This window comes from Perkinsus marinus, assembly GCF_000006405.1.
Source record: "Perkinsus marinus ATCC 50983 genomic scaffold scf_1104296943502, whole genome shotgun sequence".
NCBI lineage: Eukaryota > Perkinsozoa > Perkinsida > Perkinsidae > Perkinsus > Perkinsus marinus.
This window is the reverse complement of record NW_003211810.1, coordinates 106138-125055: the sequence shown is the minus strand read 5'-3', so window position 1 is coordinate 125055 and position 18918 is coordinate 106138. Positions and strand designations below refer to the sequence as shown.

Genomic DNA, 18918 nt, shown 5'->3' with positions numbered 1-18918 from the left:
TAGTTTCCATTTTAGATATCACACAATTCACCATCATTATCACTAACCCTATGCAGCACGCTGTGCCGACGAGACATGAAGGATGAGAACACATAGCAGATGCGCATACTTCCCCACTCATTGTATCCTCAGATTCAATCTCCACACCCAGGGTGTTTCTAGCAGAGCCGGCATCACTACAGCTGGATCTTGCCAACAAGGAGGCCCCCCCCACACGGACCACTCACCCATTGCGTGGACTAGCCGATACATACGGGAACAGCAAATCCGAGAGGAACTCAGCAAGAGCGGAGAGCAGCTCACAAATCTCTTGATGATACAGCATCGAACTTGTCCCTGTGAAGACGGTTTGAGGATCTCCGTAACGCTGTGTGCAGCAAAGACGAAATATACCTACAACATCAGTGGAGTAGGTATACTCCCATCCGTAATATCAAGCTCGAAAACGGCGGAACAGTAGGGAAGTAGGACGAGAGGATGATACCAAGAACCTCGACATGCTTGCTGGATTTCTGTATTTCTAGTACCACACCGTGAGCAAATCGCGTAGAATCAACAAGAATTTCATCAACCTGTCCCTTCCCACTTCGCATGAACGCTTGAGATCCTATATGCGTCGCATTGCAGTATGCCCAACTCGGACCAAGGCACGCACATCAACAATTTTCCATCATGCATCCCAACTCCGCCGGGCAGTCGTCAGTCAGAAGGGATACCTCAGCAAAGCACCACACAGTGTTAAGTTAACACCAGCTCGCTCAGCGGACTCTGTTATAGATCTTATGAACTCGTAACCACCTGGCTTTGAGTCCACAAGCTTCGTCAGATGCGTCAATGCGTGTCAATCACCCCCCGTGATAGGCTTACTTGTAACCGACAAAATTACTAGGTCCCACAGGCGACGTGTTTGCGGGGGAGGACATTTTCTCTATTAATCCTAACCCTCCTTCGTCCGTTATTATTCCAATCAATTCACTCAGAAATGAAGCTGAGCCTCCAAATGGCATAGGGAGGTTCACTCGCGACAAGATATACCAACGTTGTTCACCAACTCGCCATTATTACTGTTCTTGCATTGCATGACCATATCAGCCACTACCGACTTCAGAGGCGGCAGCATGACTCCAATCTCGTGAAATACGTCGAGATTGGTCCTGAAGCCTCCCTTCTCACACCCAGGTCCATTCCCCAGCAACAAAACAATCACATTCGAAGACATTGCTAAAGATACGTCGTACAAACACATGCCATATCGGTCTACAATACTGTGAGATGCTTACAATGTATTGCTCTATTTCTTCATTTTAGATCAACGACAATGTATTCTCGCACGGTTGACGGAAATGTATTTTTTGCTGAAATGCATCAGCTGCATGCTAGTCGTAATCAACCAACGTAACCGAAACAAGTATTCCCGCATATTTGAGCAGCAACAGCTTATACTGCTCAGGAACGCTCACTTCCTGCTATAGGATAGCAGCTACAGCTTATAGGGCTGTTACCATGTTGCTGAAATGTGCTTCTCCCACCTATGCCGATAACAACTACATAATTATCGATTTCCTAACAAAGTCGAATATGCAGACACGTGTGAGCCCTCTTGTAACCCAACTAGGTCAATAACATCCTCGCGCTTCCCTGAGCTGCTATCCTTCCAAATAGTACATGGGAGTCGGGCTTGGACTGTTGTCCCCATACACTCGTCAATCAAACTCTTCTTCCGTAGAATAGGGTCCTGAAGGCCTTCAACTTGTTCACCATCGACACAGGGAGGGCAGTGACGTATCTGCTTATTTACGCTCAGTACGCGGCTGAGGAGATAGGGAAACCTTGTTGTAAGGCAGCGCAGTAGAAGTAATTCCCACTAGAATTACACTGGAGCCTGTCATAGAGAAGACCTTCCGCATTAAGATCATGAACATGCATAACATTAGCACCATAGAACCATAGCTTCCCTGCATGACCATGCAGGGAAGCCGACTTCGGGCTATGAGTAACGCCTGGGCGTCCAGCGTCACTCGCCACAAAATTGCCTGACTTGCGTCATTGACGTCACCTTAGCCCTGTTGGATTTCCATATGGATTCGAGCGGTAGCTCGTTGTCTCCTTCAGCCAATAGGGGACTGGCCGATCCCAAGGATGCCCAGGAATGCCAGGTACCACACTAGTGCGAATATGAAGGTCTATTCTCTCAACTGTCAGGCCCTACGAGATGCAGTGGAGTTCCTTATACGCCGTGCTGAGCAGCAGGCTCACGTGGCTGAGATGATCCGCGCTACCATGCTTGGACACTATCGTCAAGCCAATAGCACTGCAGCTGCTCAATCACCAACGAGGGAGGCGACTGACAATGACCATCCCCATGGAGAGGCGAACGACTTCGTCAGCCCTATGCCTGCCGAGACCCCACAATGTGACCTCTGGAGCAGAAGGCTTCCTTTGCGAGCGATGCTTCAGGTGAGTTATCCCCTTTGAAGCTGCTCCTACCGGCAGAGCCCGTGGATAAGCTCTATGACGACTCCTGTGGACTACCCTTCCTATCGCCCATGTGGGGGTCACGTGACGTCCCCGAGACCCCACTCAAGAGGAAGCTTTCTGATTTATTCTAATCATGTGTCACTCTGACTGATCTCCTCACTGGCATGACTTTCAAGATTCTAACATCATTTGTGTTGCCCTCGTTGCGTTCGCTCACAGGGAAGGATTCGCCCGCACGCTGTAGGTAATAACTCCTGCCATCTTGAGCGAGGGCACACCAGATTGTTAGTAGCAACGAACAACGAGCCTTCCTGTTCACAGGAGGTTGGAGGGCCTTGCCACAGCGATACTATGCCAGCATGCTACTGCAACACATACTGAACAACAGCATGCCACTGCAACATGTCAGGTTACAATGCTGATATGATTGTGAGCTCGGGTGGGAGATTAGTCTGCGGTTCACCTCATGATGAAGGCCTTCTCTTGCGAGTCTGGAGAGGACGATGTGAGTTCTCTGGATGCGAGCGTTAAGGTCAACACATTTATCCTCGTCCGAACAAATTCTGCTACAGGAACGATGATGAAGTTCATCCTTCATTTTTCCGCGAGCCTTGATATGGCGAGAGTCTGCAGCGCGCCGTGCCTATGTGGTGTGGTCGGCCCAATGATGTCATTCCCACGTGGTGAATGCCATGTGGCAAGTCACCGACAATCGACTCTCTTCGTACGATCTCTACTAGCTAGAAGATATCCTTGCTGACGGGAGTGACTACTCATCCTGCTCAGCATATTCGGTTCAAGTTGCTGATTTTGAATGCCGAATCAATCATCCGTGATGACTCCCCCGAACGGATTCGGTCTATGCAGAGTTCAATTGATTAGTTACACCTCTCCGAACAGCATGCTGAATGAAGGAGTTCGTTCGAGTCTGTTCCTGCGTTCTCCAAGTTGGAATCGCTTCCAAACACAACCCAATCTCAGAGAGGCCAAACTGGATGCAAGGTCACCAAATGCGACGTAACAGAGCCGCCAAACGGAATGGTGCAACATCATCTAATCGTCTGAGGTTTCCAGAAAGCTGAGAGGAATATTGAGTAAAATCAGATGAACACCGAGGGTGACTCGAAAATCACCGTCTGTGGGCCACACGGGAGAGCTGGGAACAAGAAGTCTAGAGTCCCCGCGAGGCAGCCCCAACTCAACCTCTTGAAATGGGACGCTACAAATGACGTTACCGACTCATTGTAAGGAGAACATTTTACTGCATGAATTCTACTTACCAAGTAGAACATTATACATCATAAGTGCGGACAGGCAGCTCTCTGCCTTGAGTAGTGCTTCAGCCCTAGTCCCTGGAGCACTAGTTTCCAACCAACTGGAAGGAGTGCGGATGGTGGGTACATCTCGGATTTCCCAAGGGGCCCAATTAAACCGCGAACCCCAGTGATCGCGCACGCATGCGGACCATTTTGACTACAGTTGTGGTCAAAAATCGGTTCTTAGCTATTCATGTTACGTGTGATACTCTGAATATAAATATCAGGGATACCCGACGGCAGTTACTCGCAACTTGTAGGGCTTTAGCAACTCCAGTGTATCCCAATGAGGATCGTTTTAGTCAGTTGCATCCGTATGTCGTTTCTTGAGAACCTGAAACGCCACACCGTGGCGCTTGATTTCGCCCTTCTCGACAGGCTCATGAAAGATTCGGACCCTGAGGGATCACTCCGGAGCGAGATAATGAGCTTCGGGCGTCGCACGTATTATTGGGCTGAGCGACAAGGAGTATTCCCGGTCGGACTCCTGCTCGGACCCTTACAGTTCTGCTTCTTTCGAGGATGCTCAATGGTTGGAGTTACTAAGGATGAGGCTGACGAAGATGAGTCGGTGTTGCTCTTGCCTCTATCCGGTGGGGATGGGGGCGAAGGTCTCGATTTGGATTGCCTCTTGGATCGGAAGTGTTCCTTCTGCTACGACCACAATGAAGACAAGCTGATAGGCCTTGAGGTTCATCAATCCTCGACAATCCTCACCGTTATTCCTCTGAACGATATTGACAGTAAGCTCAGATCGACTATTAGTGGCGTTAACCATGGTCGAGTTATGTTTGTCTGAGAATGGTATCTTCCTGGTTACCCTCTTACACGACGACAAACTCACACTCTACTACGTGGACATTCAAGGTCGCGCTCCTCAGAGGAAGGCACAGTCCTTATGGACCCTTGAATCTCCGACCCGAACTTGGAGGCGTGCTCTCGGGGTTACTTGTAAAGGTTCCTGGGCAGAGCAGGTTCGAGTGTGGGTCGCCACGAATGAAGGCTCCCTCGAGGTGTATAATCACAGGGTCACAAGGAGTGGTGGAGTCGTGGAGGCTGCGGAGCCACCCACGTTACTGACTGGTCTTGAGAGAAATGATACTGACGACAGTGGCAGGTCTATTAAACAGATGTGGAAGCTCGGGTCAGATCTATTCTGCATATCTATGGACTATTACGATGACCCAGGACTATCTCTGAGTCTGTATGATGGTAAGCTGAACAAGATCCAACACCTGATGTCGCTGTACTCTGAGGAAGATAGATTCGCTTGTGTGGTGCCTGGCTTCAGCACGGAATTCTACATCCTGGTTATGAGAGATCTCACGTCGGCGATGAGGGAGCTACAGCTGGCCTTCCGGCGCGGCCACATGGATCAAAGCGCTATGGATCGTATGAGGAGACCGCATAGTATGTGTGTGTGGGTCGTTGAATGGGGAGAATATCAGGGAGCGTGGCTCTCACACTAAAGACCTTGAACATGGCATGCAGTGCCTACTTCAATCAACCATCAACTCAGCATGCTTTCCGCTGCTCTGTCATTGGAGTTTTTTCACCAAAATATTGTTGATCTCCAACATTGATTAAGAATACTCATTCAGACTCCTGCATTCGTCGTGTTGTTATAAAATGGATGGAAAGTCGTGACGTTGGTCAGTTGATACGAACCAGTCAGAAGTAAACAGTCCAGTTCAATACACAAAACAAGATCGCAATTCCGACGTAGTCTTTCACCAATCGTGAATTGATTGACGATGCTCTCCGGAGCAAATTCTAAGCTCGTCGGTAGTTTCCGAAGATCCACACACGAAAACAGAACACGATCACGGCAGAGTGAAACATGATTCAGAGAGGCACGTCAAGGTGAACCTGCCAATGAACTCACTTGACAAGATTCTCCGCGGACATCAGACAGCGCGCACCAGGATAATCGGACGAGCCCACCTCCTTGGTCGGTCCAGTCACCGAGAACTTCGACCTCTCTGGCACTTGTCGCTCTCGAACGATCACGGTGGATCCAGCAGTACCAGCTTCGATGATAGAAATCTGAGTGGACATGATATCAACCTACTAGCAACTCACTGATGATCAAGTCGGAGAGCACTAGACATATACATGCCGGTAGACGACATCGACGAGCCGTCTAGTTGATTTGCAGGTCGAGAACTCCAGCGGGGACAATATGGATGCCAACGATTCGAATATTATCTGATTGAACAGCTTCAAGAGATAACAGTATGGCATCCGCGAGGATGAGTTCTTGAAATCGGAATCAATTGAGTTTCACCTGTTTTACGTGAAGCGGCGTAATACTCGATGAAAAACGCGATATTTGCAGTATGCAGTAGTCGTGAAATACGCTATTCACTAGTGTTTTTCATATCACGGGTGAAACTCCAATAAATAACCGTTAGACTCACCAATGAGCCAGTGTGCTCTGAAAGCCACGATTCTCGAGTAGCCATATAGAGGAATCCGAAAAGATCATCAACTGTTTTCATCTCATAGAGACTTAATCGATGGAGATCTTTCAATGGTATGTCTGTAAGAAGCCACATAATAGAATGCTAAACCATTGTTGCGATACCGAACACGTAGATGTACCTTGTTCGTGAAGGGCAGTAATAATCGGCAACATCCGAGCCATTCTCCCGACTATTATGCAGTGCCGACGACCTTCCTGCAAGGCACTTGATAGGAGCTGTACTACAGCGGCAATCTGTGCGGGTGACGAATGTTCAACACTGCATGCAAACCTCAAGCATACACTTCCGCCTCCCGTCACCCTCGTCACACCCGCAGACGACAGAGCAGAGTTTAATGCCGGAAAGCTCGTTGTTGGCTCCAGTCTCACACCGTCCTTGCGAATTCCCTTCATTGGTGGGGGACTACGACAAGCAATGCATAAAAAGAGATTACACTTCCTTTAAGGCCTACTCGCCAAGTGCTACTAGAGTACGATCTACTTCACGTATAAGAGCTTCCAACGGATCATACCGCATACGCTTCTCTGGCTTGTCCAGGCGTATAGGCATTCTCCTCAGCCTCAAATTACCTCAACTGCTCCCTAATAAACACTTCACCAAAGATACTTTGCACCATTTTCAGCAGCACGCCGCGCACCTGCGACAACCTATACGTGATCACGTACGACCGGAATTTACAACACCGTACTCGGCATCTGAATATATCTAACGAGATTCTATGAGAATGTACCACTAGACCAACAATGAACAACTGCATCACCAACAGTGCGAGCACTGATAGAGATCGCCAACTAAGCAGGGATATCCATCGGTGTGTGAGGACGTAGCGGAGGAGTTTGCAGTGCTCTTAGTGTTGTGATTTCTCAAACACAGACATGTTCAGTTTTGCTCTTTACCTTTGAAATTCTTGGTTGGTGCGGAGGAATCCTAACCGACAAAAACATTGATTCCCTCTAGTTGTTGGGGACCCAATAATGCCCACTAGGCGATCACGCAACGACAGAGGTCACTCGATTTACGCTCAGCACATCATGCAAAATCCATCTCAGGCACTGTCCAACCAGTTCAGCAGCCAATCGACTCACTTTTCCGTGCTGAGCTTTGGCCTCCTCAGTCGAACCTGACTCGCCAGATGGAACGCTCTTCGCGCGTTTAGAGCAAAACATGAACCCCACGCACAACAAAAGAGCCTTGAGGACACGAACAGCCCAGCGGAACAAAGCCATGCTCAATATGATGAACACCGCTCTGTCGGTGAGCTCAGGACCTACACGTGGACACATTAGAAAAAGAAGAGGATGACAACCCACCAGCGATCCCTCTAGTAGCAGGATAGGCGGCATGCATCTTCTTGAGACTAGGAGCAGTGAGAGCCTTCTGCTTCTCATTGACAAAACTATATACCTCCGTAGCACCAGTTGTGGCCGCATCGATGATAGGATCTTAGACGTGCTCATACGACCAACAACACTTACGATATACTTACCAATCTTGGGCGCAACTTCAGCATAGTAAACATCCTTCGCTTGGGAGTAATACTTGTTGCCGTCACGAACGACTTGGTTATACTTACCCTGCATAGACTTCGACAACATAGCTACCACAATGTCCCGATAGAACCTGACTACGCCCTGAGAGGAAAGGCTTCGCTCGAGTCACATCTCACTTAGCCAGATCAACCCAGTAAAAAGCCGTCTGATAGACGACATTCTTCGCACCTTCGAAGGTTATGAGATCATCGGTAACAGCAGAAGCAGATGTCGAACGCGTGGCCTCCTTGACAGCAGCCTGAACACCGGCGCCACTGGAGACCTCTATCGTAGTGCGGGGGGCGCAACGCTGATCTCAACCCTCCTAGTTGGGGCAGAAGCAGACACAACAGACGCTGTGGTGGGAACAGCATTCGTAGTGGACTCTACTGCTGGCGTAGTAGTAAGAGCAACAACAGTAGGAGTAGTATGGGGCTCAACTATGTTCGGACGAGGAGTACTAGCCGCAGCCTACGTAACAATATGATGAGTCGATACAAGTAGTAAGAGCAACACCCTAAGAATGAGCCCAACTCACCTTGGCAGCAGGAGCCCCTTGAATGCCGCACAATATGGAAAGCGCAACCACACTTGCGAGAACGCGTACCATTGGTAACTAGATGGAACCGATGCAACTGCTGACAAACAACAATGTAGGGACCTAGGTGACAACACTAGGTCAAAATGTTACATTTAAACTTCAGAATCAGGCATGAAAGATCAAACGCTCATTCCTAACCTATATGCGTTTACTAGCTAGTCGGGCGCCGTACTCCTCCTGGCCGCTGAGGATACGTCTATGCCACAGCACTCTGCTGCGTCTACACGGTACACACGACCAATCGTAGACGTCCTTCAAGACGCACTCACGACAGAGCCAATGCCCGCAAGGCCACGATAGCAACCGCTGAGGCAGGAGTTTACTCGATCGGCATCGACTGCACTTTCCCGGGAAAAGAAAGTCAGCGGCAGCAACGGCAGTCGTCTCCGCTCTATCATAGAGAACGTCGTAGTGACCACAACCACCTTCCGTAGCAGGAGCCGTATAGAGTAGGGTAACCACCCTAGCATCATCTTCACCACACTTGTGAACAGCCATATCCATTGCAGCGCATCCAGGAGCACAGACTGCTATGTTCACTCCGAATGCTCGAGCAGCGTAACCGAGAATCCAAGCCTCAGCGTCAGCCCGTGTGTTGAGCACCAAATCGCGGACAGCTGAGTGCACATCAACTGAGCCAACAGCAGCTAGTATTGCCTCAGCTTCGACAGTTTTGCTGCAACTCATAACCGCCCGTGCGATAGAAGCACGGCACTTCGAAATGAGCACCTTGTCCCATTGAGGGTCCGCCACCATACACCTGTATGCTTCTAGGGACTTTTCACCATCAGTAACATCAGGGGAAGCCAACAACTCCTCAACCAGTACACGAGACAGGCAGTGGTAGGCATGGTCGTTGTGGGCCCACACTAGCGGTTCGTAGTAGCCGAGCAGGAGGGCGCGATAGAAGCATTGACCATCACCAGCAACACGACGTAGAACCATACTCTTATCAGCATCAACAGCACCAGGGGTTGCAACCAAGCTTGATACCAAATAGCGAGGAGCATCTTCAGGTGGACCTACGAGCTTCCGAAGGGGCGATGATGGGCGGGTTATTGGTAGAGGCGGCGGAGGCAGCGGCTGAAGTATGAAATGAGACGGCATTACACAATCGTTACATGTAAAAGGACCACACTATCGACATCTAGATAGCAGCAACCATGAGTCATGATCGGGTACGTCTCAACGGGAGTGTAACTATACGAGTGACAAGCTCCAGCAAGGAGTAAGACTAACCTAGCGGCCAAACCCGACGCAATGCAAACCTCTCCCTAGATAACGATTCGGTGATAACAATTCCATCAACCTAAAAGGCCATCATAGGAAGTCTAGGGTCTAGATTCTATACTGCGACCTGACGAACACTCGAGGCACTTTACACCGCTACGACATGGTAGACCTTTATGAGTGGCAGACGCACCTAGAGTAGAGAAGTCTGGTGATGATGGGAACTCGTTCATGTGCACCTTCAAGCTACTCGTGCTGCGGCAAAGAGTCTAAACGTTACTTGCTCATTGTCGGGCGTGCGCTTTTTACAGCGCTTATTCCGAGTGCGGTTGTTGACCTCCTGATCGAAGCCTTGCGCGTTGCAACGTCGATACCTCTCCACAATATCTTTTCTGATGGATACGTACAACCTACACTCAGTCAACGCTGACAGGTAGCCAGTTACTTATACTATAAGTAACTGGCTACCTGCTAGTATAAGTCTTATAGCAACGTACCGGATGTGGTTTCGCCGCACACGTACGTCCGCACTCTCAAGAAGATTCCCAAAAGAGGCACGTACTGCTATGCTGACTTTCTCAATTTTGCTGGAACTTGATGAGCGAAATGGACTCGAACGCTCCTAAGTCGGCCAAACAAGTCCCCACTACACTGCCACTTCAGCCAACAATGTCTTCACTTCTACATGCCTTATAGCCCTACCAACTCCTTCCCTGACAAGGAGCCTGCGCGTTTCCTGCCAGTGCTCTTCGTGTGTACTATCATCTTCGCTCTATGGGCCATATACAACTTTGTACGTTATGAATAACTAAGCACGAGAGGTCCATGACATCTCAGGTCCATATCTTGCCGCTGCTGCAGTTCGACAGACCGACAGCTGTACGTCGTGAAATGTAAGAGGAGATGAACCTATCCCCTTCTTACTGGTTATTGTTAGGGCCCAACGAGGATGGATTGAGCTGGTCATATTCAACGCCCTCTTCGCCATGCTACTTGTGTGCTACACTCTATGTGTTGTTACTAGTCCTGGGGAGGTGAGAAAATTTATGCTGGATACGATCGATTCTGATGCCTCCGCTTGACCCCGTGTCTTTGACCCCGTGTCGCAATCGTATCGATGAAGCATTGATTTCTGTTGAGTCATTTTGACGGCTATTGGTAGATACCAAACACTGAAAAGTGGTTGTATAATGGAGGAGGAGAAGACGAGCCTGTTGGAGCTGATCTTTCCGGACTGGGTGAGACCAGTGATGCTTCATTCGTTTGGAAAGTGATGACTGTCAGATGCACAAGAGAAGAAGCGGAGTGGGGAGAGGAGACACTGTAAATGGTGTGGGAAGTGAGGTGTAGTCGTCGAGCGGCTTGTTTTTCATGCGAGTGGTCGCAGGTTCAAACCCGACAGATGTCATCATTGCCGAGTCTGCAAGAGATGTGTAAGTTTTCTCACGCTACGAGCAGGATTACCGCGAGCAATAAGATTCCCTCTCTACTTCCCACTCCAAAATTTTCGGACAATTTCACCGAAAATTCACGGCATGAATTCTACGCGTGCGTCCATCTCAGCAGAGTTATCAATAAATAATGATCTCTACTGATATTTATTGGGATCATCTTGGTTGCTCTCATCTTTTCTTGCTCCTGGTTATCGTAAGGTTGGTGATGATGAGATGGATGGTCAGGTGTTGAAGATGGACCATCACTGCCCATGGATATACAATTGTGTTGGCTTCCGTAACCACAAGTACTTTTTCCTACTGCTCTTCTATGCAACACTCACGGCTCACTTTGTGTGGATCACTATGATCGAATCGGTGAGATTGGGAATTGGTCTGTCTAGCGTCACCATGGTTCGAATCTACCCGACTGCTCCTTTATTGGAAGGCTGTTTGATAATATTACTCCATTGGAATCAACTAGCATCGTGGCTGTCATGTAACTACTGAGGTCTTTGTCAGACGCGTTATGCGGTCGAGGAAGAAGAGCCTTTAGGACGAGTCTTCCTACTGGTATTTGGCATGGTCCTCTCATCTCTCTTCGGGTTACTGTTGACAGTGTTCTTTGCTTTCCACATATGGTAGTAACTCCTGCCTTGCTCTATCTCTTGCAGTCCTATCGTGTAGGTTGGCGTTCAAGGCGATGACCACTATAGAGTACTGCGAGAAGTCTAGCAAGAAACAAGACTATACTGGGGTGGGCGCAGCCACTTGGAACTTTATAGATCTTCGTTGTCAGTCTATGTATCATCGTGGATGCTACGGCGACTTCATAGCAGTAGTTGGGCCGAATCCTTTCTTTTGGCTTTTGCCTATAGGTAGTAGTAGTAGTAGGAGTAGTAGTAGTAGTAGTAGTAGTAGTAGTAGTAGGAGTAGTAGTAGTGGTAGTAGTAGTAGTGGTAGTGGTAGTAGTAGTAGTAGTAGTAGTAGTAGTAGTAGTAGTAGCCGATGTGATTTTGGAATATGCTGTTATGATTCAGCATATGGTAGAGGCGATGGGATGACTTTCACCAGCAACAACAGTGAGGGGAGTCGGAAGGTGTCTGTGACTAGCAGCTATGACAAGCATCGTATAGGGAGTGATGGAAAAGGTAGTTGTTAACCATTAGGGAAATCAAAGCTATGATTAATGAAATATAGAGATTCATCATACTCGGAAAATCATCGACTAGCTTCAGCTGAAGTATTCTCACGAGCGTATGAGTTCTCATGTGCGTTTGGCGTAAGGATCTGGTTTCAGGAGAGGGTTCGTCTCGGTCTACTCTCGAGGATCGTAGTGCCGACACCAAACGGGTAGGGAGGGGAACTGTTGCTGTCGACATGCTCAGGTGTGGTTACTGTAGGTGGCCAAATACATGGAGGAGGATGAACAGCGTGCCCCGGAGTCGAGCGAGCCGCTACTGTGAGGGCCTTAGTCCGAATGCTCACATGCCTTGCTTGTGGCTGGTGTTATCCCAAGGCTCTTGTAGCCGCCCATGGTTGTCACTAAATTACCTTCGTGTTGTGTTGAGTGTCCATGAATGGACGTAGCTCTTATCGGACAAGGTGTAGAATGACAGTAGGTGTACTACTACTGCTACTCGGGAGTGCCAGACTGTATATCTGACAGCTCAGTGCTTTTGTATGGCCCCACAACAGGTCATGCCGTTAGGTCGAGGAGGTTTAGACTATAGCTACGTCTCCGATCGTCAGATGCCTCCGCCGGTATCTTCATCGGCAGCGGCCCCGGAGTCGCCCCCTCGTGGGGTCGGTGCGATGGGTGGGCCGCCTCCACCACCACAGGTGAGTGGGAATCTTTAGGTTGAGCGTACTGGATATGAGTTAGGTTCACTGATTGTGTTTTTCTTTGCTGTAGATACCCCATGCGGATGACATGCCAGCCCACGGTGACTATATGAGAGCGCCCGTCCCTCCTCCTCAACGGCAGCCGTATCCAGCGCAGGGCATGCGCGTGCAGTACAGCCAGCAGGCTCCTGACAGAGACCTGGCCGCATCGAGGGATTACCGACCGAGACAACAAGAGGTAGATGAGGTAGATACTCTAGCGAGGACAATAAGCATCGACTCGATTACACGCTAATCTCTACGGGACTGTTCGACTATCTCGTGCTTACGAGAGGAGCTCTAATTCACCAGTTGACGCTTGAGAAATGCTCACCATTGTGACGATTGTAGGACTCGTTGAGCTACGCAAGAGGGCTCTTGTGGTGGATTCCTTATACGTCGTCATACACACTGTTGATGTTGGTAGATAGATGAGTCATTAAGACGAGACCTACTCCGTTACATCTTCGAGCAGACATCCAATGTTCATGTTCACAATGAGGAATGTACGGCAGCTCTAATGCAGTGCTTGACACAGATGCTCAATGCTCTTGAAGTCGGCATCCATGTAAGTGAAGGCGCCCCTTAATCACCTTGTGGGGTCCATTTTATGATACGACTCGGATATTGCTGCTCCCACGTTGGCTGGAGTGATATCGTCAATTCCTCAGAAAACGGAAGGGCGTGTGATAGAGAATATGACGTATAGTGCTGAGCTCCAACATGACATCGGCAAATGCCTGTCGAAGCTTGACGTGAGTTGGCTGTGGACTCTGTGGCTTGGTCAGACTGTAGCTGTTTCCTCTTAGGGTGTGACAAGATATTGCAGGGATACTGAGGTGGGTGGAACGGGAGGAAGTTGTTGGTGTTGTTGTTGATTCGGTGCTGCTCACTCAGACGCATTTAGTTGAGAACTTGGCAGAGACAAAGGGCAGTGCTCGCAGTGTGCTGCAGCGCTTCGAACAGGACGTAGCATGCCCGTGGTGAACTGAGTTGATGTTGTTATTGTTAGGGTAACAAGTTGGACAGTATACAGACACATTTGACGCAGCTAGCGGTGATACGGGTTACGGTTCACAGAGACTACAGCATTTCCAGGTCAATTTAATATTTTAACCGAATTTCTGGTATAAAAAACTAGCTATTATATTGAAATTTTGGGTAATAAGTTGGTATGAATATAGTCGGTAAATGATTAAGAAAGGGTATTCTTTAAAAAGAAGTGGTTGAATTACTGAAAATTCGGGTAGAATATTAAATTGACCTTGAAATGCTGTAGTGATGTATCGCGTGGTGTATGGTGAAATTTCGTGGAGTTCCGCTTGGGAATTTGTCATCAGACATGAATGGTCTCGGCACTTCATTGGAGTTTCACCTGTGATATGAAGAACAGAAGTGGAAAAACATATTTCACAAACGACTGCATATCACCGCTAATATCGAGTTTTTCACTGAGTATAACGCTACTTCTCGTGAAACGAGTGAAACTCCATTGTTATTTTGAAGGCTTCGCACCATGATGGATTTATCTCACGGTTTCTCAGAACCAAGTCCGAGACACTCCGACTTACAACGATATGAAGACCAATAACGAAGAGATGATCGCGGCTATCTCTTCAGTGAGCTCACACGCCCATGTTGGTTCACTCTGTATTGTCTGTGCAGCGTTTTGCGAGTTTGGACAGCACTCTGCAGAAGCTCGCAGAAAACGTATCACAAGTGAAAGCTCAGAATGTTACGCTCACTTCGGCTCTCACGAGCATCAGCGAACGGCTAAGTTGGCTGGAGAGGGCTGACCAGGATCGCCTCAGACGATTGAGCGCATCGAGCACTGTGAAAACTGTGCCGCATATGGGGATGTAGTTGAAGCCTGCGATGTCTCTGCTGTGAACTCTTGTTCAGGTCTGGGGGTACTACTATGGTCGGCAGTGAGGTGGACTTACTCAGTAGCAACGACTTGTCGTATGGTACTGCTGTTGAGGTGAAGGAGCAAGGCTATGAGGGATTGATGGGCGCTAGAGGTGGGAGGATGAGGAGGAGCTAAACGGAGCGAGTGGTCCGAAGCGCGAAAGCTGCTGCCCTACTTTAGATGATGGGCGTCATTTCGGCATTCGTTGGTTGTGATTCTCCGGTGGGATCTGTCCTCTCCATGGTGTTTGGGATTGTCGTTTCTAATTGAATATTCACTATGCGTTGATGCAGTGCTTGGGGACCTTCAGTGATTAGATACACATCACGATAGAATAGTGGAGGAGGAGGAGGAGAATCTCCCTCGGGCCCCTCCGATAGCGCCGGTGGTGATGGATTCGGGGTTGCCGCAGTCGACTATGCATAGAGAACTGCCAGGGAGTGAAAGCTCCTATAATGGAGATGTGAATCGGCTCAACGGGGAGCGGATGCCGGAGTGGCATGTTAGCGAGGAGGGTAGTGTTAGGAGGTATGGTCGCCTGGTGAGCAATGCTGGTCTTGTAGGGGTCGAGGAAGCCACTGCTGGGCCCCTCACGGCAGTTGCCGTCGATAGTAGTCTTGTTGAGGGCGAGGTCGATATTGGAAGTGCCTCTTGTTCGAGTGACAAGAGTCGTGGAGTGGATTTCAATGCTGAGTACACGAAGCCATTACTAAGTCCGCAACAACGGGAAGGTAACGTGAGAGTAGCTGTGCTCATTGTGGCGCAAGTTCCACTATAGTGTGTGAAGTGTTGTCGTAACTGCCTCCTTTAGTGCCTACTAACACAGTTGTGAGCATCGATCGAGAGCTCCCTGTGGGGCCCTCTGGGGCGGCATCCGAACCGCAGTCTGATAAGGATATTGTTGGAGACGTGGAGTTACCGGTGGCATCATTCTCGGCGGTCGGCAATGGTCCTGCGAGGGAGACTGCTGGTGAGTGTCGCGTCCTGGCTAGTCGACTTTGTTTTGGAATTGCTTGTTACTATCAGACGATCTTGTGAAGGCAATGACTGAGGAGGGGCTGGAGGTAGAGTGTGACGAGCAGGGGGTTGTTTGGAATGCCGGCAGCAGTAAGTCGAAAAATCTTTCATCGATTCGCTATGGCTTCTACTATGGGAAGAAATGTACATGATCAACTTTATGTGTTGGTGACGATGTGAAAACTCTGGGGAAAATTGTCTATTGGTTTCTCTACACTTCCCCCCGAATTCGTATGCTAACTTGAGTGATTAAGGAAACATAGGAATGCGAACATAGATTCCAACACTACTAGTCTTGGGTATTCCTCGTAATAGTGGAATAATAGTAGTCGCTCTTTCGCCCCTCCATCTCGAGTAATAGGGTCCCCCCCGTGATATGAAAAGCACATTTCATATTTCACTCGCGAATATCGTGTTTTTCACGTGGAGTATCGCACCATTCTACGTAAAACGGATGAAACTCCAATGATTTCATCCATGGTATTGCATCATGGTATTATGAATATCGGCCCAACTACCCGTTTCAGTTGGCGATCGTAATGTGAGGGCCAATAGTAGTACACATAATGGTTCGAGCGACCCCTCAGGGGACAACAACGGAATGCGCTTGCGCGGTCTTAACCTTCTGTCTGTAGGGTTTTTCTATTATAAGATGGAGTTTGTGCAAATTGTCTCCTCTTCAGGAGCACGCGCTCTTGCTGGTGGATTTTGCGACGCGGGTCTCGCGCAGCTCGTAGCTCTGGCATCGCCCGATAGTGAGGATCTACGAATTGATGTTGCTAAGCTTCATGTGGAGGGTCTTGGAGGAGAACCAGAATTAACTCGTGATTTTGGTAAGGCGTGGTTGGGTTCACAACGTCTCCAATAAACGCTCTACTTCTTCAGCTCGTAAGCTCCTTGATGTCTATCAGTCTAATAAGGTGAGTCTAGGAAGTTGGTGGGAACGCGGAGTTTATATGTTGTCTGAATCAATAACCTGCTTGTGTGCTTACCTTAGGCTTCTACTGGGCGGGTTATCAATGATCTCACTGAGTGGCTTGCTGAAGGTCCTCTAGATGGCGTGCTGTTGTAGTCAATTCGATATCGTTATTCCGCTGCGTAGTGCAACTTAGTGCATACACTCCGTGAGTCAAGCTTTGCCCTCGGAAGTAGCTATGATAAGCTCACTAAGTTGCCTGATTGTTTCTATTGTGGGTGGAATCGCGTTGATCTGAAAATGGTTTAATTGAGAGCACTCAGTGCTTGAGGGGCGTTGATCGTAATGGAAGTTGTTGAATATAGTGACAAACTCAACCTGACAGGGATATCTACTGGTACAGTAGTCTCCATCATCTTCATACTGAGGTCCTCGAGTTTGGTGCAGTGATGTGGGTCCACATTGACGGCTAGTACGTATTTATCGATGTATAACACAAGACGTGACAAGGGACAGCACCATGTCTATGCATCATGACACATCGTTAAGGGAATATTCTATCATCAATGGATGCAAGCGTGAGCAGCATCGACAATCAGGCTGCACTGGTAGAGGGATTGAAATCCACAGTGATGCCTCGTGGAGTGGGGAGAACCACCTGAAATCACACATGATACACACATCGATCAACTGCAGTTGCTCGCTAATGAGGCCTCACCTTGTAGTCAAAACCAGTGGGCAATTGATGCGAACGTGCTGTAGAGAGAGGCGATGGTTGGGGGAGCTTGGGGGTGACGGGAACGCTGGGAAAATTCGAAGTTCGGGAAGTGAGCATTCCGTCGGTCAACGCCTGCAAAAGTATTGATGGAAATGATAGCATAAAGGGCGGCCCACCTGGTAAGGGTCGACTACGAGAGATACGCGAGGGAGTCCCAAAAGACTGAAAACGACATGTTAACAGGAGGGCCGACGGGGTAGCTCACCTCGAGCGAGGTCCCCTGGCACTGATGCTGCCTCGAGGCGTTGGGTTAGACTGAGGGAGAGTCTGTTGTCTCTCGCTGGTCCCGATCCCTTCAGCAGAGGAGATAGTAGCGAACTGCTGATGCTCTGGGTGCAGCATAACGAAGGGGATGTCGTAGCCGACTATCTTGTGACGTCGGGATTCTGCAAAGGGCATGAGGAAGGGTTTGTGGGAGAGTCGTTACCAGCCGCATCGACGGTTTTGGGGGCGTCGATGGGCAAGGCTGGACTATGCATATACACGGCCCGAGCCATCGGTCTCCAGGGGTTCGCCGAATTGCCGCTAGAATCACCTGAAAGGTGAAATATGCAGGCGTATTGAGGAAAGTGTAATCAAGAATGGAACTCTCAGAAGGGATAATCTGTTGAGTTCTATCGGGTTGTTGTAATTAGCGTTGGCATCACGAGCTCCCACTTACCGCAGTTCAGTGGTGGGTTAAAAGAAGGGGCGAACATGTTAGTAATCGAGAGACTAGGATTTCTGTGGAATGCGACGGCAGCGGAGAGCTCGAGATCTTGCGCACTTACCCGTCCTTATATTTCCTCAGCTCCCACAACGCACACAATCAAATTGCTCGAGACCTTCCTCGACCGCTGAATATGTTCGGGCTCTGTTTATTTGTTCGATTGGTTAAGGTTTATGAACGTTTCACTTGTGACTCGTATAATCTACCATGTCAAACGTGTATAATTCTGTTTCCACAAAAAAAACCGCTGGCTATTTCGTGGCGCGTGAAAAAATTGTTTGTTGGTGGTAGAAGGTTTCCTATTGTTGGTAATGGCTAAGCATCATCCAGATCTCGTAATGTGCAGGAAGCAGCCTGGCATTGCTATCGGCCGCCTCTGTGAAAAGTACTTGGGACGGAGCCACCCGCTCTTCTCACGTTGGCGTTCTCCTTATGTCAGGTGCGATGGGAAATGTGTTATTTGCGATTCCTATGTCCGACCGTCAACTTTGGTGAAGATTTGCGATGAGTGCAATTATGGTAGCTATCAAGGGAGGTACTATATACTGCCAACCTTGAGGTCCACTTACTGTTGATGCGGAATAGGTGTGTTATCTGCGGAGGCACGGGGATTTCAGATGCCTACTACTGCA

The 18918-nt window shown here is 48.9% G+C and overlaps 7 protein-coding genes across 7 annotated transcripts in view; 4 read left to right on the top strand and 3 right to left on the bottom strand.

Annotated features, from left to right (window-relative positions):
• Positions 1-2078: 2078 nt before the first annotated feature.
• On the top strand, positions 2079-2609 carry Pmar_PMAR019540 (hypothetical protein; the record flags this gene model as incomplete). Its single annotated transcript, XM_002781170.1, has 3 exons — positions 2079-2156; positions 2203-2413; positions 2458-2609. 3 exons carry the CDS (start codon positions 2079-2081, stop codon positions 2607-2609), a joined length of 441 nt encoding a protein of 146 aa, XP_002781216.1.
• Positions 2610-5675: 3066 nt separating this feature from the next.
• Positions 5676-8419, bottom strand: Pmar_PMAR019539 (hypothetical protein; the record flags this gene model as incomplete). Its single annotated transcript, XM_002781169.1, has 6 exons — positions 5676-5861; positions 7366-7547; positions 7591-7722; positions 7767-7900; positions 7947-8068; positions 8348-8419. The coding sequence occupies 6 exons, from the start codon at positions 8417-8419 to the stop codon at positions 5676-5678; spliced, it is 828 nt and encodes a 275-aa protein (XP_002781215.1).
• A 129-nt stretch (positions 8420-8548) lies between these two features.
• Positions 8549-9517, bottom strand: Pmar_PMAR019538 (hypothetical protein; the record flags this gene model as incomplete). The annotated part of the gene is made up of 1 exon (XM_002781168.1): positions 8549-9517. One exon carries the CDS (start codon positions 9515-9517, stop codon positions 8549-8551), a length of 969 nt encoding a protein of 322 aa, XP_002781214.1.
• An 808-nt stretch (positions 9518-10325) lies between these two features.
• On the top strand, positions 10326-12539 carry Pmar_PMAR019537 (zinc finger protein DHHC domain containing protein, putative; the record flags this gene model as incomplete). The annotated part of the gene is made up of 13 exons (XM_002781167.1): positions 10326-10433; positions 10478-10533; positions 10578-10674; positions 10803-10878; positions 10925-10979; positions 11028-11073; positions 11320-11467; positions 11621-11714; positions 11761-11830; positions 11873-11951; positions 12114-12224; positions 12374-12426; positions 12477-12539. The coding sequence occupies 13 exons, from the start codon at positions 10326-10328 to the stop codon at positions 12537-12539; spliced, it is 1056 nt and encodes a 351-aa protein (XP_002781213.1).
• Positions 12540-12740: 201 nt separating this feature from the next.
• Pmar_PMAR019536 (hypothetical protein) lies at positions 12741-17045 on the top strand. The gene is made up of 18 exons (XM_002781166.1): positions 12741-12915; positions 12989-13156; positions 13385-13525; positions 13629-13712; positions 13767-13796; positions 13855-13926; positions 13970-14014; positions 14502-14576; positions 14623-14816; positions 14860-14978; positions 15184-15381; positions 15430-15597; positions 15678-15836; positions 15893-15973; positions 16411-16514; positions 16567-16716; positions 16769-16803; positions 16881-17045. Exons 1-16 carry the CDS (start codon positions 12757-12759, stop codon positions 16618-16620), a joined length of 1851 nt encoding a protein of 616 aa, XP_002781212.1. The 5' UTR covers positions 12741-12756; the 3' UTR covers positions 16621-16716; positions 16769-16803; positions 16881-17045.
• Positions 17046-17394: 349 nt separating this feature from the next.
• Positions 17395-17976, bottom strand: Pmar_PMAR019535 (hypothetical protein; the record flags this gene model as incomplete). Its single annotated transcript, XM_002781165.1, has 4 exons — positions 17395-17457; positions 17518-17649; positions 17694-17739; positions 17783-17976. 4 exons carry the CDS (start codon positions 17974-17976, stop codon positions 17395-17397), a joined length of 435 nt encoding a protein of 144 aa, XP_002781211.1.
• A 621-nt stretch (positions 17977-18597) lies between these two features.
• The window catches only part of Pmar_PMAR019534 (hypothetical protein), a gene marked incomplete at both ends in the record, with an annotated part of 590 nt that continues 269 nt past the window's right edge, over positions 18598-18918 (top strand). The window contains 3 exons of the mRNA XM_002781164.1: positions 18598-18671; positions 18726-18821; positions 18904-18918. Of these exons, the coding sequence (XP_002781210.1) occupies positions 18598-18671; positions 18726-18821; positions 18904-18918 (185 nt within the window). The remainder of the gene's footprint in view (positions 18672-18725; positions 18822-18903) is intronic.

Coding starts and splice junctions, on each gene's coding strand:
- Pmar_PMAR019536 (XM_002781166.1), top strand. CDS start 12,757: ATGGCCCCACAACAGGTCATGCCGTTAGGTCGAGGAGGTTTAGACTAT. Junction 12,916..12,988: donor GGCCGCCTCCACCACCACAG/GTGAGTGGGAAT, acceptor TCTTTGCTGTAG/ATACCCCATGCGGATGACAT. Junction 13,927..13,969: donor TGCAGCGCTTCGAACAGGAC/GTAGCATGCCCG, acceptor TGTTATTGTTAG/GGTAACAAGTTGGACAGTAT.